The sequence below is a fragment of the Drosophila nasuta genome, chromosome 3 (assembly GCF_023558535.2).
Source record: "Drosophila nasuta strain 15112-1781.00 chromosome 3, ASM2355853v1, whole genome shotgun sequence".
In the NCBI taxonomy this organism is placed as follows: Eukaryota; Metazoa; Arthropoda; class Insecta; order Diptera; family Drosophilidae; genus Drosophila; species Drosophila nasuta.
This window is the reverse complement of record NC_083457.1, coordinates 24,342,695-24,366,086: the sequence shown is the minus strand read 5'-3', so window position 1 is coordinate 24,366,086 and position 23,392 is coordinate 24,342,695. Positions and strand designations below refer to the sequence as shown.

The following is a 23,392-nucleotide window of genomic DNA, read 5'->3' as shown; positions in this document are numbered from 1 at the left end:
GTGGATAGCATGGGCAAAAAAAAAGAGAAGAGAAGAGTGGAGTAGAGGTAAAACAAACAAAAAGTTCAGTTGAAATTGGAGTCAGAGTCAGAGTAAATGGTAGGCAACAGGCAACAGGTAACATGTAAGACCAATTGCGAGAAAAACTCTCCTCTCGTAATCATGGCGGAACATGGACAGAAAGACCGAGTGTAAACAAGCAAAAGGTTCTCAACTGAGACACACAACAAACACATCGTCAACCCCATCGTAGGAGCACTTAATAGTCATCCAAACTAATTTCCAACTTGGGTCAATAACTTGCCGCCGAATACCCGTGACGCTCGCCTTTGCGTTCGCGTTCGCAAGTTGCAAATTTCGCACACCTGCGAAGAAAATATAAATCGCGCCACACTTATTGGCTTCACCTGCTGACGGAGGGAAATTTTTCTCAGCCGTTTAAAATCGCGCCATGTTCTGCAACATTCTCACAATTGGCTATTAAACCAGCTGCTCTCGAAATTAAATACATTTTAATGCAGATTCTATTTAGAGAAAACCTTTCGATGCAACGAATTAGAAAGCTACAGTTGAAAGCAATTTAGGATACTCAATATCTTGCATTGTATATTACAATCGCATGTAGAATCTTATACTATTTAAATTGATGTTATAAATTCAAAATTAATCCACAACTTTTGAGTATCTGTTTAGTTTTTACTAATTTTTTATTTTACATTTTTAATTGTAATAAATATTTAAAAGTAGTAAATAATTAAATGTCCTAATTCAACAAGTAAGAAAGCTTCAAACGAGTGTGCTCGACTGTGAGATACCCGCTAACCATTTTGAATAAAACCAAACAGCGTGGTATTATTCTTTAAATACATCAAATGAATATACCGCAAAATTACCAGAAATATACCGAAGGCTAAATTTGATTTAATACTACATTCAAAATATAGCATAGAGTTCAAAATATACCAAATTTTCTAAACAACTAAGACCCGAAGTAAGTAGTAGGCGTTTTTGGCCTCATTTCTTATGAAATTCTAAACTGACATAACTTCTAAACTCTAGCTTTAAAATTACGCTTGTCACTTGATTTTTATCGATTTGCTTGATACAAATGCACTTCAAGTTATTTGATATTAATATTATTTATTATTCTTTTTTTTTAATTTTTGTTGTCTTGTCTTTCAACGTTTCAATTTTAAAAATTGAAAAATATTGTTTTTTCTTAGCTTTTATTTATGTATTTAAAATTGACTTTGCGCATTGGAATCTATTCTCTCTAGAGTCGTGAATAGAATTCACATGACATATTCCTTTAAGTAAATGATCTCAAGCAAATAATGAATAGAATCCATACAAAACGCCGCTTGACACAAAAGTTCTTTTCAACTTCTGTTCGAAGTCAGAGTTGAAGTATTTTCATTGCAGCTGCACTAAATTTCATGAATGATTTGGCAGTTTGCGATTTGTAAAGTGAATTTATCGCAAACTGAAATGTAGTCTTTCAGCTGTCAAATAAATCATGCAAACAACCTAAAACAAATTCAAATTGAAGGCAGCTAGAAAAGAAAATAGTCAAGTGAGATGGAGATGGAGAGGAATTCGCTTGAAGCTGCCCTCAACTGAGCATCGCCAGCTGGTTGAACTCAAATTCTTAAAGACGCTTGAAGGATGAATAAAATATTTGATGAAACAGAAATCATGTAATTTAACCGTCAATTGCCGACAAACGTTTATGAATGTTGGCAGCAAGTTGCAGTTGTTGTTGTTGCTCTTTTTGTTGTAGTTGTAATTCTGGTTGTTTGCTGGGTTCTCTTCAATTTAACGGACAGTTGCCTGCTGCCTTCTGGGCGTCCAATTACGAGAGTATATCGAGCGAAAGGGTCATTCAACGTCTCGAGTTGCTGTGGCAGTTGAAAGAATTAGTTCACTGCCACGCCCCGCGCCTCAAATGCATGTATGTATGTATGTATGTACATGCGAAATGAATGTTTATGAATATGCTGACACTTCTGAATGAATCACGCGTTTTCATTTTCTTGTGCACGCTGCAGTTTGGCCTGAATAATCACCTGACATACGAAGTAATCGTATGTGGAATCGTTTATGGGTTATGGGAGTCTGATATCGGGTGACATTAATCGGATGATACATTGTCGATTAATGCATCGCGTGGCCATGTAATAATAAATGCATTTCAAAATCAAATATCAATCAAGAATTACCTCAATGCCATTCCAGTTGACGCTTCTCCTGCGTCGCAGCTCAATGTGGACAGCGTCGGCGTCGACGGCATCAGCAGCAGAGGCAGCGACAGCGACAGCGATAGTCGCGGCCAAAACAATTAGGCACAAGCGATGACGATGACGATAACAATGCGACTTTGCTGTCAATGAGGACTGAAGACGCTTGCGTTGACGCTGATTAGCTGCTGGCACAGACATAACGACGCGGCCTTTTTTAATGTTGACAACGATTAAGCGATTTGTTGTAATACTATTTACATTTGTAAGTACTTATTGTGTTGCTTGCTCAAATGTGGTTTTATTGTTTCGTTGTTTTTGTGATTGCACAAATTGCATTTATTGCACAAAATCACACGAGTATTTTTCTTCTTTTATTTCGCTGCGGCTTTGCCAATCCACTTAATTTAACTTGCTTATTTGCGTCATAATTTTTACTTGTATTACATTTTCTGCAAATAAACCAAAAACCAACAATAACAAAAAAGGAAAACCTCAGAAAACAGAAACCAAATATGTATTTTGTATTTCTCTTGCAGCAGAAGCGCAGCAGAAGCAACAGTCCAGAGAGAAAAGTGAATGCACTTTTACGGCAGTTAATTTAACTGTTTATGCACTAATTAATTGCAGTCAGTGTGGTGTCGTAGTCTCTCTTGTTGTTGTACTTTTTGTGCACTGCTTTACTTTTATATAGTATTTTAATTTTATTTTTGTGAGCGCAAGTTTGTTGCTTAAGTCCTTTGTGGTATCGATTACACTATCAATGGGTAGCACTTGTCATAAGTGTGGCTATCAATATTTGCACTTCCTCATGCAGGCGACGGGCAGCACTTGCAGATAACATTCGTTGGCGCCACTTGCAATTGAAGGGAAACGATTTAAATTCTTCAACTGTGGCAGAAACACTGTTAAACAAAATGTTGTTTGTATTATTCATGTGCTTCATGTGCTATGCATAATGCTTGCTTTTGTTTTCACATTTATACGCATTTATTTTGATTTAAACGCCGCGCAAACAGAAATCAACAGCCGCTCTCAACCAGAACGATTTGCAGTACGATTTATGATTTTTATTACACTTTGGCCAAAAATTCTGACAAATATAACATATAATATAAATAAATACATATAAATAAACACTGCGCGCTGACCGTTTCAGTTAGATAAGATTTCGAGGTCAATCCAATCGATTTGCTCTGGTTTTTGCTTTAACTTAATTAAACAGATTCAAGAACCAAGAGAATTTCCACTAAATTTTATGTATTCTTTTTTTTGTTGGTTTCGTTGTTGTTTCGAGTTTTCGAGTTGAATGCGCGCGATCTTTCAACGGCAGCGCCACATTCGCGAATGACGAAAAATCACGACTGCGGAAAACTTTATTCAAGCCGATGGCGCACACGATCGTCGACAAAAGTGCCATCGGCTTCTGCAACGACAGCTAAAAGTGTTCGTGAGCTGCGCTGTGTTGGTGGAGCAGAAGGCGTTGGGGTCTGAAGTTGGAGATGGAGCTACAAAATATGCTAATGAGCTGGTGTCGGGGCGGAACGGAACAATAGAACGCCACCGTTAAGTAAAGCAGCCGAAAAAATTAGCAAAAAATGCAGAACCGTATGATGCGATGGCAATTGTTTGCTGCTATTACTGTTTTTGTTATTCTGGTTGGTCGTTGTTGTTGTTGCTGTTGTTGTTTATTGTTTTTGTGGTCAAGTGCCTGAAAATGATGGGGTAGCCGGCCCAGACGAAAACTTGACACTGATCATCACAGTCGAGTAAAAAAACAAACCGAGAATTATGTTGCATTTCCGTTCGGTTTGAAGTAACAACAAGAAGTACATTGTGAAGGAAATCTTAAATCAGCAATGCAAATGCAAATACAAAACTAGCGCTAAATTGTCGAAGATCCCATTTTCAATGAAGATGCAACATGCCAGCCATACAGCCAATTGAAGTGATCAACTTTTAATTGATGCAATCAGTGTATGATGTCAATGATTGATTGGCGCTATGAAACATACTTATATCTTTTACATATCAACACACTCAAATGCAGTTAATTTACTACATACTAATTTACAATGCAAGTCAAAGATTCAAATAATTTCCTTGTAACGTATTTTATTTGTAAAATATATTATGGGCAGCACTTGCTGTGCAAAACAAAAGCTAAGTGCTACAACACATGCCATGCTCGCAGCGAACACAGGGTTGCTTTGCAACGCATACACAAGCGGTCACACTGCCTTTTGGTCTTTCAACACAGCTGTCGGTGTGGTCACATCGTTTTCAGCACTTGGCGTGCATTTCAAATCTAAACGGCATCTGCTGGCGAACGCATCGTGCAGACAGCTCGAAAAACTCGACAAAAAGGAAACATTTTCGAATTAAAACAGCAATCGTTGAAATAAAAATTGTAAATTATATTTTGTGCAATCTGAAAAACAAGTTATTCAACATTACTTAATTAAACATACTATTTGAAAAGTATCAGAAATTTAGCGTTCCAAAAAAGTGACGCGCTCAAAAGTACAAAAATAATACAAATCAAAGCGTTCTGTTTATTTAAATTACAAAGGAAATATATAAATCGATCAAGATGGCAAGCACAGCATTGAAAATGCTTTTGGACGAGGTAAGATTCTCTCGTAATGCACATTTTTTTATCAAATTTTCAGCACCAGCATCGCAAAGCGTTAGCAGCGGCGCCTGCGTCGACGCAGGCGCAGCCGCCATTGCTGCGTTAGCTGCGTCTATTAAAAAGAAAAAATGCCGTTGCGTGCTTTGTTGTTGTTGCTGCTGCTTCAGCAGCGGTAAACGCACTTGGCGCCTTTTCTGTGCACTCGCAACTATTGCGGTACTTTTCATGTACCGCTACTTGCAAATCCCTTTTGCACTCTTTCACTATTCTTCCAAAATGGCCGCCGTGACATTGACCCCCAAATAACTGGGATTCTCTCCATATTTGTAGAATGCATCGGAGAAATATAACCAAGTGCATGTGAAGAAAATGACAGTGCCTACAAACGAGGCAACCACAAAACGCGCCGCTTTGGGCGATTTGCAGAACCGTGGCATCAATCGTGCAGTCATCGCTGCCAAGGATGTGGCACAAAAAGAGTGAGTTTCTCTTAACGTTAAGTTGCAATCACATTTCAGTGGATTAATTGCATTTCAATGCAGGCTGAAGGATGTGAAGTTGACGAAAGCTCGCGTGGACACGCACTGGAAGAAGCAGCCGCTGGGTGTGAACAATGCCAACAACGCGGCGGTGCCTGTGGTGAAGACAACTGGTCCACTGCTGCGCTCCAATTCCGTACGCACCAATGTTGCCGCAGCTGGTGTCATGTCCCGCCAGTTGGCCGCAAGCACGTTGCACGCCACTCGCGTTGCAGCAGCAGGAACGACAACGACCACAGTGGTCAATGCGCAAAGCAAACGTAAGTATCCTCTGAGGCAGCTGGCCAAGAAGATTATTCCTATCAAATCCTCCCACTCTGCAGTTGCTGCAGCAGCTAAGCAACAGAAACCCGTTGCCGAAGAGAAGGTGAACACGCTGCGTCGCGAAGACAGCAACTTGTCGCGCAAATCCTTAACCAAGTTGCGCGCTGCACTCGCCAAGCCCAACAATGTGGCCAAAAAGGAAACATCTGTGGTAGTCAAACCCAATGTGGTAGCAGCTACTGCTGTATTGGCCAAGAAGGAAGTGTTGCTGAAGCCTGCCGTGCTCAAAAAGGAGCAAGCGCCGCTGGTGCTGATCTCGCCCAACAAGCTCCGTAAGCCAGGTGCAACTGCAACAACTGTGGCAGCTGCATCACAGCAAACGACAGCATTGTCACACTCCACCAAACGTTTGGCGGAGGTGGAAGATATCGATGCGGATGATCATGACAATCTGATCTTGGTGTCAGAGTATGTCAATGATATCTATGACTATCTGTATCAGCTAGAGGAGGAGCAGCCGGTTCATTCGGATCATTTGGCCAACCAAGAGGAGGTGTCGTTCAAGATGCGATCGGTGCTCATCGATTGGATCAACGAGGTGCACTTGCAGTTCCATTTGGTGGCCGAAACCTTCCATCTGGCCGTAGCTATCATCGATCGCTACCTGCAGGTAGCCAAGAACACCAAGCGCAAGTATTTGCAGCTGGTTGGTGTCACGGCTCTCTTCATTGCCACCAAGTACGAGGAACTCTTTCCGCCAGCAATGGCAGACTTTGTGTTCATCACTGATGATACTTACACGGCTCGCGAGATTCGTTTGATGGAGCTGCAGATCCTCAAGGCGATCGACAACAATCTGTCGCGTCCGTTGCCCATTCACTTCTTGCGTCGCTACTCGAAGGCGGCGTGCGCCGAGGATGATCATCATGCGATGTCCAAGTACTTCTTGGAGCTGGCTACCATGGACTACGAACTGGCCAGCTACAAGCCATCAGAGGTAAGTTTGCTACTAACGATAAAACATATCAATCACTTTTAAGTGTTTATTCCCTTTTGCAGATTGCAGCCGCTTCTCTGTTTTTGTCGCTGCACTTGCTCAATGGCAATGCCAGAGCTGCCACGGGATTCAACAACAAGCACTGGACACCCACGCTGGAGCACTATTCCCATTACACTGCGCAGCACCTGCGGCCGATAACGCGTCAGATCGCCAAGTTGGCGCGTGAAGCGTCCACGGCCAAGTTACGGGCCATCTACAGCAAGTATCAGGCCAACAAGTTCCAGAAGATTGCACTGCGCTCTGAGCTATACGGTCCACTCATGGACTCCATTGTGGGGGCTGCTAGCAAGAAGTAGAGCGAGAGCGATTCTCCCCCATCTACGATCATGCAAGACTTTCTTTAGTTTGTGTAGCTTTCGACTGCACTTTTTAGTTCAATTTGTTTAATAATTTAAATTTGTGTATTTTTCGTTTTCTTCGTGTTCCAACTTTAATCATATAGATGTGTGTGTATGTCTTTACGTGTGAGTGATTGCAATAATGATCGATAATCGATGACTACGAATTTTCATGTACTTTTTGCGTTTGTGTCGTCGCCGTTTTTAAGGCGATCACTAGCAAAGGCAGCCAGCCCCAACCCCTTTCCACCTTTTCAAATTCACTCTTCACTTTTACCCTTAAATTAATACTGCTGCTCTATATATGTTCTGTATATGTATGTATGTATGTAATGTGTTAAAATCCTGCGTGTAAGAAAGATATAGAGAGAGAGAAACGGACACTGAGAGCACCAAGGAGCAACGAGCGCATTTGCTGGCTGAACAATATCGGCGTTGCCTCAAAGTATTTTTTAAGCTATATTCTAAAAAGAAAAGTAACAAAAAAAAAAACAGCCCATTTTATGCATATTGAATATATTTGTATTTAGTTAAGCAATTGATTTTGGCATTTGTGCTATGTAATAATTAATTTAATAAAATTATGTATACAATTTTATATCTCCCCGACTATTACACATTACAATTACATTTCATTGCAAATAAACATTGTGTACTTTTAAACATAACAAATCTCTCTTTTGCATTTGGCGCCATTTATTCTCAGCAGCTGATGGGAATCTCGGCGAGAGCTGAAAACCGGAACATTACCCAAAAAGTAATTACAAGGCGAGACACAACTGCGACCCCTATGTGGGCTCTGCTCCTTATCAAAAGACAGATACACACACACACGAACTGAACAGCCAGACAAAGGGAACAAAATGGGAAAGCATTGAAACGTGTTTGCCTCTCGCTTCAACTTTGCTCTTGGCTGCTTGCTTTTGATCGCAGGTCAGTTTTTCCCTCCCTTATGTCTTACATTCCAACTCCACATGAGCATGTGTGTGTGTGCGATTGTGGTTTTTGTTCTTGCTTTCGCCCGTTTCATCGCAATTGCCCGGCAGCATTGGTTCGACGTCTCTGTCGGTCGACGTCGTCGCTGCCTGCACGCGCACGTGTCGGTGTGTGTCTGTATATGTAAATATGTATTTAGCTGTCTGTGTGTGCGTGTGTGGGTATGACGCTGTGTAGGTGTGTGCGAGAGCTCAACTGTGAGCACGACTGGGGCAGCAACTGTTTCAGCAGTCGACTTGCTGAGGCCGCTGCGCGCCTGTTCGAAATTTAAGTTTGACGGTTTTATGGCTCTCATTAATTTCGACACTTTTACGAGCAAACAAATGCAACAATAAAAAGAAAGCAGCCAACGGCAGCGACAACGACCCAACAACAACAGCAGCGGGAACAACAACCACACGCTATCAACATTTGATGGCCCCAAGCAGCGAGACCCATATAATCAAAGCGATTTTTCTTTTGGCAGGAGCAGCCTTTTGAGTCCTGTCCTGACACACACACACACAGGCACACACATGGATGTGTTCTGTGTATTTATTGGATATGGGTATCATAAATAGAAAGAGCTCCGGGTTTCCACTTCTAGCCCTGTGCCTTTTTCTGTGTGGCTGTTAACGAAATATGCAGAGCGTGAAGAGACCGACCAATCAACCGAGCAACCGAGACATCGAGCTGTCTGTTATCCTGCGAGGTGAAGTCAGGTAGAGTGGCTGCAGATCCGCATGCCCGCTGAGAGGTTGCAAGGTCAGCCACGGGCGACAAGAAGGTTGTGTGAAGTCCTTTTTCAACTGTGTCCTTTTGCGCAGCAAACAGCTGCTGCATCTTCTGCTGATGCAGTCGGATCAGCTGAGACTTTAGACAGATTAAAAGAAAGGACATTCTGTCTGGGACTGGATTGCAATTAGTAATTGGCTTGTCGGTTCTTGGACAATGTTTGTCCAGACGAATCGTGAATGGAAAATTTTTAAATCTCGGGAAATACGTCAGGATTAGGACTGTCTGAGGAAGCTACTTTCACAAACTACGGATTTTAAGCACCTATGCATAAGATTTATTTTGTAAATCTGAGTAGTCTTAATATTAATGTAAATTTTACTAAAATTTAAATTATTTTCGAAACATTTGTGTAGCTATAGCATATTATTCAGCTAGGGATCGACAGTCCTGGTAGTAAATTATAGCCAGCTTGCAGATTAGTTGATGGGTCGAACAGTTTCGTAATACTTCTAACTACACTTATGATTGCTTCATATAATGAGAGTCTCCATACCGCTTTTTCTCCTTACTGAATTTAGTATTGGATCCACAGCTCATCTCTTCTCCTAATACTATCCATTTAGGATTACTTTAAAGGTTATTTAATAGAACGTTAGTCTCCTAAGCATTAAATTTCTTATCACACAAAAATGTATATTATTTCTCCTATCACATCTAAATAAGTTTTTCTATACTATTAAAACTCTCCTTAAAGACTATCTATAAAAGACTAAACATTTTGGAGGTTATTCTACGCTTTAAATTGTGTATCCAATTTTATTGCAAAATAAAAGTAACAATTATCATATCCCTTTCGATAAATAACATTTCCCTCTGATCACAGAATCTTCAAATAGTGCTCACTTTTCATAGATATCCACATGATGTATGTAAGTGTATAATTAGTATCGTTTTTATTTTCATCGTTTCACAATCATCCACAAACGGGTATTTTTCGACTATTCTCGATTACAATATTACAAATATTGATTATAGTTTAGGCTAGAACAACAGAAGTACGGTTTCTTTAGACTCGACTAGTGCTGAAATTCGAAGTAGATCCTCGCTGCTGGTTCCGTATAGGTCCCGCTTTCTCTCTCTTCGTCTCTCTCTCCCAGTTTGTGTGTGTATGGCAAGGACGATACACGGAGCCGCACAGCGAAGGAAAACATGAATGCGCAAAGTAGGTTTTCTTGAGTTTTTATAATGTTTTTGTTTATATTTTCTTAGGGTGTAGTTTTCTTGTTGTTGTAATTGTTTTGTTTTTAGTTGATGTGGTTGTTGCTTCATCAACGCGCAGCGTTTGGGCAGTTTCCATAATTATTAATTAACGTTGATTTCGGCTTATAATAATTGCAATCCATTTTTTATTTGCTTGCCCCAATATCTATGATATAACTGCTGCTGCTCGTAGAACTGTTTATTAGCTGTTTAACCCTGGAAGGTGGACATGAATTTGGTGACCACATCCTTCAGCTTGGCATCAGCAGCCTGGGAGATTTGACCCTCCTTGGCAATGGTATCCAGGAGACCCTGCTCGGTGGTCTTGATGTGCTGCAAGAATTCCTTCTCGAACTTGGTGATCTTGGCGGGATCCATCTTGTCCAAGTGACCGCGCACACCGCAGTAGATGACAGCAACCTGTGAAGCAGATAAAAGGAGAGGATAATAGTGAATTCAATATGATATCAAGATGCTGTTAGTAGCTTTACCTGATCCTCAATGGACATGGGCACATACTGTCCCTGCTTGAGCAGCTCAGTAAGGCGCACACCACGGTTCAGCAGCTGCTGGGTGGCGGCATCCAAATCGGAACCGAACTGGGCGAAGGCGGCGACCTCACGGTACTGAGCCAACTCCAGCTTCATGGAACCGGCGACCTGCTTCATGGCCTTGGTCTGGGCAGCGGAACCCACACGGGACACAGAGAGACCCACGTTGATGGCGGGACGGATACCCTTGTAGAACAACTCGGTTTCCAAGAAGATCTGACCGTCAGTGATCGAAATGACGTTGGTTGGAATGTAGGCGGACACATCACCGGCCTGGGTCTCAATCACGGGCAGGGCAGTCAATGAACCGCCACCCATGGCTGGGGACATCTTAGCGGCACGCTCCAACAGACGCGAATGCAGGTAGAACACATCACCGGGGTAGGCCTCACGACCTGGGGGACGACGCAGCAGCAGGGACATTTGACGGTAGGCGACAGCCTGTTTGGACAAATCATCGTAGATGATCAGGGCGTGCTTGCCCTTGTCGCGGAAGTATTCACCCATGGCGCAGCCAGAGTAGGGAGCCAAATACTGCAGGGGAGCGGCATCGGAGGCGGTGGCCGACACAATGACGGAGTAACCCATGGCACCGGAGTCGGTCAGACGCTTGACAATCTGGGCGACGGTGGAACGCTTCTGGCCAATAGCGACGTAGATGCAGTACAGTTTCTTCGACTCATCCTGACCCTCGTTGAAACGCTTCTGGTTGATGATGGTATCAATAGCCAGAGCGGTCTTACTGCAAGATAGAAAGTACCATATAGTTAAGAGCATCTACATATCGAAGGGATTTCACTTACCCAGTCTGTCTGTCACCAATGATCAACTCACGCTGACCACGACCGATGGGCACAAGAGAATCGACGGCCTTGATACCAGTCTGCATAGGCTCGCGCACAGAGACACGGGGAATGATGCCGGGGGCCTTGATACCGACACGGAAACGATCCTTGGTGTTGATAGCGCCCTTACCGTCAATGGCATTACCCAGAGCATCGACAACACGGCCGAGCAGCTCATCACCGACGGGCACGTCGACAATAGCGCCGGTACGCTTGACAATATCGCCCTGCTTGATCAGCTTGTCGTTACCGAAGACGACAACACCGACGTTGTCGGGCTCCAAATTGAGGGCCATGCCCTTGAGGCCCGAGGAGAATTCCACCATCTCATCGGCTTGGATGTTGTTCAAGCCATAGACACGAGCAATACCGTCACCAATGCTGAGCACACGGCCAGTTTCCTCCAAATCGGCCTTGGGTGCAACGCCCAGGATTCTCTCCTCCAGAATGTTGGAGATCTCCGCGCTGCGCTGTGTGCTGGCAACATGGAACTTACGGGCAGCGAGAGTAGCAGCTGGGTACGCAGCCTTGCAGGCAACCTGTGTGTTGGAATTCAATTTAATATTGAATCAAATATTTATATGTCTCTCAATCGTGTTCAACTTATGTAAGGAGCAAGAAGAGTGCGGCGGGACAAGAATTGAATAACCACATGAGCGGCACAGCTGCTGTCTCGCTCTCGCACATTAATATTGACCAGGCCGGGCAGCAAATACAACAGTACATTGTAAATGATAAAATTAAATTTCACTCTTTTCCAATTGTTGTTGAAATTATATCGAGTTCTTGCTACTTTAGTTTAGCTTACGCATCACTTAACGGATTTTCCCTTTCGATTTGCAAAATTGATTTTCACACGCACATAACCTCAAAAGCTGGGCATTGCCAACGAGCAGCGGCTGCTGCTGCAGTTAGGTGACAAAAATTATGTAACCTTTGACAGAAGAATTATTTGGTTGAAAATTACACTTCAATTTAAAATTTAAGTACGTTTGTGAAATGTTAATTACCAGCGCATCATTTACTTTTGGACAATTGTTATGTAATTATTTTTGGGGTCGCAGATTTGTCTGCTGCATTGCGTAACAGACAAAAAAATGTAAGAACATTTTGCCAATTATTCACTTGGAAAGTGGCGAAAATGAAGCAGCGGTTGGTTGTAAGTGTAATCCAGTTGGATTAAACATTGTTGGGTTAAAGTTCAACTATTTAAATATTGCCAATTGGGTTTGATTATCTTATATGGGGAGAGGTATTTTGTGATGTATAATTTTTTTCTTTACGCGTTTGTTTTGCACTTTATTTTTGCAACAATACCTGTGTGGCCGCCTTGGGCAAGTTGCGTGCGACCGACGACGCCAAGCGAGCAGAAATCATCGTTATTTTTTTTTTAATTTTTAACTTTTAATATGCCGCAGAAATAATTAATTCCTACACCAACTCCTCTCCAGTCTCGTAGGTATTTTTCACAAAGATGGTTGCCGTTCGGCTCACGTTCGCTGCACGTCTGTGTGCCCAGCAGCCAGATCGCCTGAATATACTTTCACAATTGGTATTTTTTGTATTTTATATACCAAAAAGTATAGAAGACGTGTGATATGGTCGCATTGGTAAATTAGAATTTACCGAAAAGCGTCAATGCAACCGTGTTGTTTATAACAATATCGATTTGTGCAGTATATTTGGTATTTTTCCGCATAGCTGGTCACACTAAGTTAAATTGTAACTCCTCATTTAACAGCGAACCGCCACTCCACTCTGCTCAACAGTTAACAGCTCAAAGCTAACGAAATGTTATGGGTGTAGAGATTTTGCCGTGATGCTACTTCTGCTTTGTTGCTCGGTGTTTTTGGGGGTCTTAGGGCTGGAAAGTGTACACGAGCACGAGCAGCGGAGAGCAGCATCCTGCGAAACTCTACACACACAAAGAGAGCGTGTCGTCGCCACACACGACACTCCAGATGCTGTGTTAACGCCGCGGAATTTTTAGTACTAAAATGTAGAGGCATCCAAACACTTTGCCAGTTCATAGTCGGAGTCTGTGCGGTCCTGTGAACGCAGCGCGCGTTGATGAAACTGAAATGAGATGAGATGAAGTAAAATATAATAAAAATGTGTTGAGCATGTGGACTGGGTGAAACGGAGTCGTAAGCGAAGAAGAAAAACGCAGAAAAAAGAAAAAAATTAAAAGTGGAATTTAAATCGTTTAATATGTGTGAAATTGCATTGAAAAGCGAGCGAAAAGCAATGTGAAAAGCGAAAACTGAAAATCGCATTAATAAAAAGCCACGCAAAAAAAAAGAAGGAAGAAAATCGAAAGAAAGAAAAAGTACCGCTTCAATTGCTGCTTTCGACAGTTATGAAAATCTCTGGAGAAACTTGAAATGCGATTACGGGCGAAAAATTTGCATTTGTATGTTGTGCGGAAAATTTCGGGTAAAGCATAATTTATCATTGCATACTTTGCAGCTGGCCGCGGCCGAGCAGCTGTTTTTCGGAGAGGGGTAAAATCGCAATCAGAATCGCAATCGATGCCAAATGATTGCCACGTGCTAATGGCATGCATGTCCCCGCATGTCCAAGCATGTCCGAGCATGTCGCATTGCAAGCTTATCACTCGCTTAATTATGCAAACAAAGCAGCAGCATCAGCCGCAGAAACAACACTAACAGCAACAAGACGTTGAACTAGCGTTGCCAATTATTCTCAAAAAACGAGAAAGGCAGCCAGACAACAAAGAGACAAAGCCACAATAGCAAATGGCAATTGGCAATCCAATCTCCAAAAATAAACGAAACGAAAAACTAACCAACAAAAAAATAAATAAAATAAAAGAAAAGCGAAAATAGAAATATAAACGCTGTAAAGTGCACGAAAAAGAAGCTGAAAGTTATTTCGTTTGGAGGGGGGGAGACAACAAACGTGTGTGCGCAAAATTTGTCATCAAGCGACACAGCATCAGCAGCAGCAACAACAGCAACAACAGCAACAACTACAACAACAAGAACAGCAGCAGCAGCAGCCCCCGCGCGCGCGTAGAACAAAAGAAAACGTAGCAACGTTCCAAGGCAGCATCCCAAAAACATACCAACACACAGACAGCACACACACACATACACTTACACTGAGAGACACTCACACAGACGCAGTCACGCGCACATTTCGAGGCGCATAAGCTTCGCACTTGACTTGAACATTAAACGTGTACGGCATGCTCCCCTCACTCCTCCTCACCATCACCCCCAACGAATGTGAAAGCAAGGCATGGTAATCGAGGCGTACTTTATACTGCTGCTGTTTGCGCTGCTGCCGAAGCGGCCGCCGCAGATTATCGCGGTCTGCATTGTGCGCCTGTGAAGAGCTCCCAAAAAAAAAAAAAAAACGAAAAAACGAAAATATTTGACAGCTGTCAGCGCGTTCGTTCTCTGCTTCTTCTCCTTCTGCTTCACCTTCTTCTTCGCAGTCGCAGTCGCCGTCGCCATGTTGTTGTTGTGACGGTTCGGTTCGGTCGTTGCTCGCGCCTCCTGCTGCATATGTGTGTTGTATGTGTGATGCATGTGTGTGAGTGCGGCATAGTTTTTGTTCCACTTGAGAGCAAGGTCAGCCGTCATGCAAATTGAAAAGCGCCTAAGCAAAAGCAAAACAGAAGCTGCGAGCAGCAGCAACAACTGCAAAAGTAAAAGCATCATCAGCAGCAGTAGCAGCAGCAATAGCATAAAAAACTGACGTCGTCGATTCGCCGTCGCCGTCGTCGCCGCACGCAGCGAAAATGTTTGAGAAATATGTCGCCACATATGTGCGCGTGTGTGAGCAAGTGAAATTAAAATTCCCGCATGCCTAATGAATTCTCTGCGAAATGTGCCCAGCAACAACAACTACAACAACAACGACAACAATAAGAACAACATTTGTGGCCCCCTTGTCATGTGTGTTGTGTTATGTGTAACGCTGACTTCCAAATGATGGACGCCGCATACTAAACAATGGCGTGCTAACCAGTGTATAGCAACAACAACAACAACAACAGCAGCAACAACAATAAGTACAACAACAGCAACAAGCTGAAAAGAAAGTGAAACCTGCAACGAGCTGGCAAAGCGAGGCAGAAACACACAAAAAATAGAAATAGATTCGAAACGTCGCGTAAGCAAAACAAAAGATAACGAAAACGCAAACGCAAACGAGACACAAAGGAGCACATCCAGTGTTGGTTAAGTAATAACTGTGAGACAATTGGAATTGAAACGAATACCGTTAGGTGAGTAAATCATTAGCATAATCACGATAATTAATTAAATAAATAATGAAATTCAAGCGAAATTCTATGAGATTTTTACTCTTAGAGGTCAATGAATTTTCTACTGAAATCGTTTAATAAATATTGTGGAATTTTAAAAATAAATTAATTATTGACGTCAGTACATCGAAACAATTTTTAGTTTGCATTTAAAATGCATTGCATTTCTGTTAAAACTTATTGCGCTGCTGTGCAAAAAAGCTTTTAAAGCACATTAATAATTAAAATAGTTTTTATGGGAAGGGCCAGCGAATTATTTGAATATTACAAATTTGCATTTACATTCAAGCACTTATAATCCGAAACTATTCTGCCCCAAAAAGTATGCTTCCATTTGGAAAATACAATTTTCTGAGCAAACTGAGGGGGAAATGAAAATAACTAAAGCAAGAGTACAAAATGGGAATCTGCCTTTGCTGAAATAGAGAGAATATTTTTGAGATTCTTTGTTTGTTTTTATGAAAATGATTTGTACCTGATTGGAAATATAGCCCCTGAGTGAATTTCGCATCAAATATAGTTTTGCTTGCCACAATTGTACTATGGAATTGAATGAATAGTATAAGAAACAAAATATGCTCTTAATATTTCTTTGCTCTTATATAAAGAAAAAGTTCTTTGTGTTCTGTGTGTGTGTAAAAATGTGCTGAAATTGATTTTAAATTCGAATACACTCATTTATGCAAATTATAAAGCAATTTGATTTTGCAATTGCGGTCGACCAATGCAAACTACAACTTTTGTAATAAGATGAATAAACATGACTGACGAGGTTATAAATAAATATGTGTAGACTTATATTGTCATATATACTTACATGCATACATAATAAAATCCCATATGTATGTACACATGATGTATAAGTGAGCTTTTACCTCGCGAAACTTCATAGCTTCGAAAGCTTAGATTATAAGTTAGTCTTAAGCTGATCACGACTCAGAGCGGAGTTTACTGAAGAATCAATAAAGTTATTATTAATTATACTAAAACATAAACCCGCGTATAATAATTAACAAACAAAACACAAGTGTCACGAGAGCATTTGTGTATCAGCCAAGAAAGTTGGCAATCAACACAAAACTGGCGACGAGGATTTAAAACATAAAACTACAGCTACCTAATATCGACAACTATAAATTCTAAAATTGCGTGTTTTAGTACTATATTTTACATTAACAGAGGAAAAAATATAGTATTGGACATCGTTAAATACAAAGCGCACACGTGATAAAAGCACTTTATGTAACACGCAGAGCAAGATAAGAAGGAAGAACGAAAAAACTAAGAAGAACTTGGAGAAGGTAAACTAAAAGCTTTTCTTACCGCTACGACTGGAAACTGTGAACAAGGCGATCGGCGCGAAGCAACAATTGACAAACCGTGGTTCTAAAGCATAAAACATAAATTAAAACTTTTTCTTGTCTGGGTAATTTACACATAAATAAGTTAAAAATGGATGCTACTAGTATCAATGCCTTTAATTTAACTTTGAACTGCTTGAAAAATGTACAAGACTTTGATGGCACCGATGTTAACCAATTGCCAGACTTTATTTCGCAAATTGAAGCAATTATGCCAATGCTCGCCGGTTACGACGATGCAACGGGAAAAATCTTATTCGGCTTTGTAAGAAATAAATGTGTAGGAATATCAAGACCAGTTATTCACAGGTACGGTAAAATCGAAAATTGGGATAAACTCAAAGAAATTTTGCTGAAAAACTTCGGAGAAAAAGAAAACAGCGATAACTTAATGGACATGCTTAAAATGTGTAGGGTAGACGGTACAATAGAACAATATTATGACAAAATTAACGATGTTGCAAATCGCTTGCATAATCGTATACTTACACACAACGATGAGACATACAGCACAGGCGAAGTAAACAGAATTGCCTTGCGAGTATTTAGAGATAACTTGCCAGAGCCGACTAAGACTATGATTTTCGCTAGAAACCCAGAAACATTAGATGGGGCCTATAAAATCATCGAGGATGCTAGACATCAGAATTATACGTTTTACGGCCCTTTCCGGAAAGCTAATAAAAATAGTAAACCAAACTATAGGTCAAATTTCAGTGATGATAATCAAAATTCTAATGAGCAACTAGTACCTCAGACGGACGATTCTAATAAAGGCCAGCAAACCCACTTCAAACCTGGCAATAATAAACTCAGTACCAACTCAAGGTTCCAAGATAGCCAAAAACAGGCAAAAGACACTTCAGCTAGCGCATGCTCAAAAATGTCAACAAATAGCCGAAACAGCCAGTCCTCTGGGCAAAATAAACTGTCTTCGGAACCAATGGAAATTAATCAATCGAGTGGAAATTTTCAATCGGTAGGGTCAGAAGATTACCCTATATAGAAATTAAAACTCACGTTAGGACACTACTTTTCGTTATAGATACTGGAGCAGAGTTCAGCATCATTAACGAAAACGTCTGTAACCCAAAATGGAAAACCAATGTTGATATAAAAATACGAGCTTTAGGAAACGAAATTAAAATAAAAAAAATTATGTAGATTCCCATCATTTAAGGAATTTAATATAAAAAATTATTGGTGTGAATTCCTCGAATATAATTTTCATCAAAATTTCGACGGACTAATAGGAGGGAACCTTCTAAACGATTTAAATGCCGTCATAGATTATCCTAACAGGAAGTTAATAATTAATAACGTCACTCTAAAACTTTTCATACAAGATGACATTAATATAACACACAAACTTATAAGTCTTAATAACTCAATCCAAAAAAATCGATATCAATCAGGAATCAAAAGCTTTGCTAGAAGAGCTCGTACATGAATATGATTGCCTCTTTTATAGGAACTATCAAAATCTGACCTTTACTAACGAAGTCAAACATAGCATTAAAACAAGAAACGATATTCCATGTTACTCAAAAGCTTACAAATATCCCGAGATCCATACTGAGGAGGTTAACAGACAAATAGACGAGATGCTCGAGCAAAGAATAATTAGACACTCTAATAGTCCATATAATAGTCCGTTATGGGTGGTCCAGAAGAAGACAGATGCCTCAAATCTCAAGAAGTGGCGGTTAGTTATCGACTACCGTAAATTAAATAAAGAGACAATCGAGGATCGTTTTCCTATACCCAATATTGACGAGATTTTTGACAAATTAGGTGGATGTAAGTTTTTCACAAGCTTAGATCTCGCTAAAGGGTTTTACCAAATCGAGATGGATCCGGATGACATACATAAGACAGCATTTTCTACATCCAGTGGGCACTACGAATTCTTGCGTATGCCATTCGGATTAAGAAACGCTCCGTCCACATTCCAACGCCTTATGAATAACGTACTTAGGCCGTTCATAGGACACATATGTTTGGTATATATGGACGATGTTCTCATTTTTTCTAAGAGCATAGAAGAACATGTTGAACATATCAAGGCCATATTTGATTGTCTATTGAAATCAAACCTAAAACTCCAGATTGACAAGTGTCAATTTGCAAAACAAGAAATTGAGTTTTTAGGGCACATAGTGAATCAAGAAGGGCTAAAACCTTCTAAAAACAAAATCGAAGCAATTAACAAAATCAAACTACCATCAAATCAAAAAGAGATTAAAAGTTTCTTGGGCATGGCAGGGTATTTAAGACGGTACATAAAAGATTATTCAAAAATTGCACAGCCTCTTATAAAATATTTGAAGAAAAATTCGAGAGTAAACTTAGAAGATGAAGACTTCGTAGAGGCATTTGATAAACTTAAATTACTAATCACAAGCGAACCAATTGTAGTATACCCCGACTTTAAAAAACTATTTACTCTCGTTACGGACGCAAGCAACTATGCGTTAGGAGCGGTCTTAATGCAAGACGATAAAGTCATTTACTATGCGAGTCGAATGCTCAAAACTCACGAACTAAACTATAGTACGATCGAGAAAGAGCTCCTAGCCATTTACTGGGCAACCAGATATTTTAAGCATTACCTGTACGGAAGAAAATTTGTGATAAAAACAGACCATAAACCTTTGGTTTGGCTAAACAATTTAAAAGAGCCAAACCTAAAACTTCAACGTTGGAAAATTCAGTTAAATGAGTTTGATTTCGATATAAGCTTTATCAAAGGAAAAGAAAACGCTTTGGCGGATGGCCTCAGTAGAATCCCAAGCTCCAATAGCACAAAAGCACACGAAGACAGCCTCGAGATAGATAGCGAAGATATTTTTTTGGCCGAAATAGAAAACAATCTCCGTATCAACGTCTTAAACGTCGTAGATGAAAATCAGGATTTCTCCGAACAGCTAATAAAATTATTTAATAGCGAGTTAGACGATATTGAAACCATCCACACTGCAATATCGGACGATCGAAACTTTATCCCAATTACCGAAAAATGTCTAAATATTTTTAAAATTCAAATAATACTTAACATTGGTGAAAACGATTCACGATCCACAAAGATCTTGTACAAAAAGAAAGTTAGACACATTGTTAAAACAAAAGGCGATGCCGAAAAATTGTTAAAAGTCATGCAAGAAATAATACCCGAAAAAGGATTAGTTGTAATTTATTGCGAAGACACAAAATTATATTTAATGTTCCAAGAAAACTATAGACAATATTTCTCCAACAATACAAATTTAAGAGTTCTGAAATCATGTATACTATTAAAAGACGTTACAGATAGAGAGAAAATGTTAAAAATTATAGAAAATGAACACTTAAAAAACAACCACAGGGGCATAAATGAAATTTTGTTAGAAATTAAGCAATTATATTATTACCCTAATTTGTTAAAAGAAATTCAAAAGTATATTAATAACTGCAATATATGCAACACAGCTAAATATGATCGCCGCCCAATCAGATATAATTATTGTATAACCGAATCATCTGAAAAACTGAATGATATAATTCATATGGATATATGGTTTCCACAACGAAATATCATGTACCTTACTACAATCGATAAATTAAGTAAATATGCAACAACACATTTTTTAAAAGACCGATCATGGATTTCTCTGCTTAACGCAATTAAACTAAGACTCCAATATCTAGGAAAACCTAAGAAAATTGTTACGGACAATGAATTTAATATACTAACAATTAAGGAATACCTCCAGGACAATGATGTCCAGATCCATTTCACGACCCCATACAAAAAAACTGGAAATTCAGATATTGAACGCCTTCATCTAACTTTAAACGAACACATACGATTATTCAATGCGGATCCTAACAATAAAGATAGCGTGCAAGACAAAGTTTTAAAGGCTATAATATCATACAACAACACAATCCATAATACAACTAACATTAGGCCAATCGATATTCTAAATAATTTACTCTCTTCTGAAGACATTGAAAAACTATCTAAAAAGATAGCAGACAATAAAATAAAGCTTATGTCAAAACAACCTATAGAATCTAATGATAATTTTAAGAACGATTTTGTCAAAAATAATAAAGTAGGTAAATCACAACCAAAATATAAACGTATCGAAGGTTATGAGCAGGAGGGTAATTATCTCGTATCTGTCGACAACCCAAATCATAAAATTTATAAGGATCAAGTTAAACGAATATATAACCACCAAGACGTTAATATGTAAGCTCGATAAAAATATTGTAAGATACAATTAATTTTCAACAAAGATATTGTCGAAACTTGCGCGCGGGGTGTCATATATACTTACATGCATACATAATAAAATCCCATATGTATGTACACATGATGTATAAGTGAGCTTTTACCTCGCGAAACTTCATAGCTTCGAAAGCTTAGATTATAAGTTAGTCTTAAGCTGATCACGACTCAGAGCGGAGTTTACTGAAGAATCAATAAAGTTATTATTAATTATACTAAAACATAAACCCGCGTATAATAATTAACAAACAAAACACAAGTGTCACGAGAGCATTTGTGTATCAGCCAAGAAAGTTGGCAATCAACACAAAACTATATATTACAAATGAAATCACTTCTCCGTCACTTCCAATTTGAGGAGAAGGTGGAGAAGAACTAGAGAGGGGGAAGAGACTTTTGTGGTGTGGGTGGAAAACCAATTAAAATTATTTGCCAGCCAGGCAAAGGGCAAAGACGCTGCCGAATGGCAAATAAATAAACGTGGCTGTTCTGAACTGAAATAAAATGAAATGTAATGAAGAAATGTGAATGGCCACGCACAACAGACACACAGCAACACACACACTAACACACACCCAAACACTTCCATAGAGACAGCAACATAACACAGACACTCCCCTCATCAACTGCCGCCCACTTTTGGCAGTGTCAGGCCCATCGTAAATAATGCGGAGCCTTAGAGAGGCGCCCATTTTCAAGCTTATGCTTTGACTGTGATTCTGATTCTGTTTCTCTTGTTGTTGTTGCTGCTGTTGTTGTTACTATTGTTGTTGTTGCTGCTGTAGATGCTGCTGATTTTGGTCCTTGGAGCTCTCGTCCATTGCAGCGGCGCATAAAAATGTTAATTTATGTTGGTTGCGCCTCGCAGTTTGCATATATATGTATGTATATGTGTCTATATACAAGTTATATACATACATATCTTCTCTCTTTTTTTTTGGGCTGTTCATTTTCGAAAATGTTGTACACATAAAAAACAAGCAGCGGGAGCTAACTTTGAGGTGTCGCAAATCCCATACCCTAGAAAATCTGTTAAGAGATGAGCTGAAGTTCTTTTCAATTATATCTGATCACGAAAATAGGAAATTTTATTTAAAGAAAGACATCACATTAAGTAAATATTTATATTCCATGTTTTATATTAATAATTTAATGACATAATTATAAAGCTTATTTCACCAACGTTGCAAATAAAGATATTTATATTTTGTTCGTATTATAATCAATTCTCAAATGCGCAAAAGTCATTACAAAGCAGAATAATTCGAAAAAAACATAAGTATATTTTCAGTTCAAACTTTAATGGAATGAAATTAGATTTCAGATTCATCGCAAAAGGAATGCCATGTTGTTTGTTTTTAGCAAATTGTTGCAAAACTAAAATTTGTAGTTTAAGCAATCTGTCAGAAGTTGCGTAACCGATTTAAATTACTCTCTCTCTCGCTATGCTCGGGTTAGGGTATTCATAAAAATGAAATCAAATAAAATGAAGATTGCCAGCGTCATGCAGATAAAAACAGTTTTTGTTGGGCTTCTTTCATATTGTTTTTGGGATCGTTGCGGCGCTTTGGAACGTGACTGTGCCCCTAAATATGAAAAACAGTTGGCAGCAGCTCTCTCTTATTTCCATTTCGTGCTACTGCTGTTGCTAGCTAACAATTTTAAAGATGCTTTCTTATTGACTCTTATTTTTTTGTTGTGTTTTTGTTTTTTCGTTATTTTTTGTTAGCCGACACTTTATTGTGAATGGTTTTTGTAATACTTTTTCGCTGCCATGAGGTAGGTCAAAGAGGTGCTAGGCAAGAGGAAAGAAAGTGGAGGGGAAAGGGGTGCGGTGGGGATTGCGCGCAATTAACAAGTTGGCGCTTTAAAATGGCATTTGGGCGAAAAGGATTCTCGATTCCTGGGGGAAAGATTGTGAGGCATGCGTGCGTGAACATTTAATTAAAGCAACTTATTAAGTATGCAAATTTCCGCAAATGATTAATTTGCATATTTATGAGACTAAAATGAGAG

General features: G+C 39.7%; 3 protein-coding genes across 8 annotated transcripts in view; 2 read left to right on the top strand and 1 right to left on the bottom strand.

Annotated features, from left to right (window-relative positions):
• The first annotated feature begins 4,545 nt into the window (after window positions 1-4,545).
• Window positions 4,546-7,671, top strand: LOC132790282 (G2/mitotic-specific cyclin-B). Its single transcript, XM_060798768.1, has 5 exons — window positions 4,546-4,866; window positions 5,203-5,351; window positions 5,415-5,671; window positions 5,735-6,672; window positions 6,735-7,671. Exons 1-5 carry the CDS (start codon window positions 4,831-4,833, stop codon window positions 7,029-7,031), a joined length of 1,677 nt encoding a protein of 558 aa, XP_060654751.1. The 5' UTR covers window positions 4,546-4,830; the 3' UTR covers window positions 7,032-7,671.
• Window positions 7,672-9,716: 2,045 nt separating this feature from the next.
• On the bottom strand, window positions 9,717-12,947 carry LOC132789470 (ATP synthase subunit alpha, mitochondrial). The gene is made up of 4 exons (XM_060797516.1): window positions 12,760-12,947; window positions 11,401-11,981; window positions 10,538-11,339; window positions 9,717-10,466 (listed from the first exon to the last, which is right to left on the bottom strand). The coding sequence occupies exons 1-4, from the start codon at window positions 12,817-12,819 to the stop codon at window positions 10,257-10,259; spliced, it is 1,653 nt and encodes a 550-aa protein (XP_060653499.1). The 5' UTR covers window positions 12,820-12,947; the 3' UTR covers window positions 9,717-10,256.
• A 454-nt stretch (window positions 12,948-13,401) lies between these two features.
• Window positions 13,402-23,392, top strand: part of LOC132789468 (cyclic nucleotide-gated cation channel beta-3) — an 86,445-nt gene continuing 76,454 nt past the window's right edge. For 2 of the 6 annotated variants that reach the window (XM_060797510.1, XM_060797509.1), the window contains exon 1: window positions 13,403-15,700. The gene's annotated coding sequence lies outside the window, so the exon portion shown is untranslated. Of the gene's footprint in view, window positions 15,701-23,392 lie in introns of all 6 variants that reach the window. The other 4 variants (XM_060797511.1, XM_060797512.1, XM_060797514.1 and 1 more) reach the window with 4 other exon arrangements.

Bases quoted from the DNA above. Each gene is read 5' to 3' on its own strand.
- LOC132790282 (XM_060798768.1), top strand. From the start codon at position 4,831: ATGGCAAGCACAGCATTGAAAATGCTTTTGGACGAG. The intron at 4,867-5,202 runs GTAAGATTCTCT...CCATATTTGTAG, and splicing joins TGAAAATGCTTTTGGACGAG to AATGCATCGGAGAAATATAA. The intron at 5,352-5,414 runs GTGAGTTTCTCT...ATTTCAATGCAG, and splicing joins AAGGATGTGGCACAAAAAGA to GCTGAAGGATGTGAAGTTGA.
- LOC132789470 (XM_060797516.1), bottom strand. From the start codon at position 12,819: ATGATTTCTGCTCGCTTGGCGTCGTCGGTCGCACGCAACTTGCCCAAG. The intron at 11,340-11,400 runs GTAAGTGAAATC...TCTATCTTGCAG, and splicing joins ATTGGTGACAGACAGACTGG to TAAGACCGCTCTGGCTATTG. The intron at 10,467-10,537 runs GTAAAGCTACTA...TCTGCTTCACAG, and splicing joins CCATGTCCATTGAGGATCAG to GTTGCTGTCATCTACTGCGG.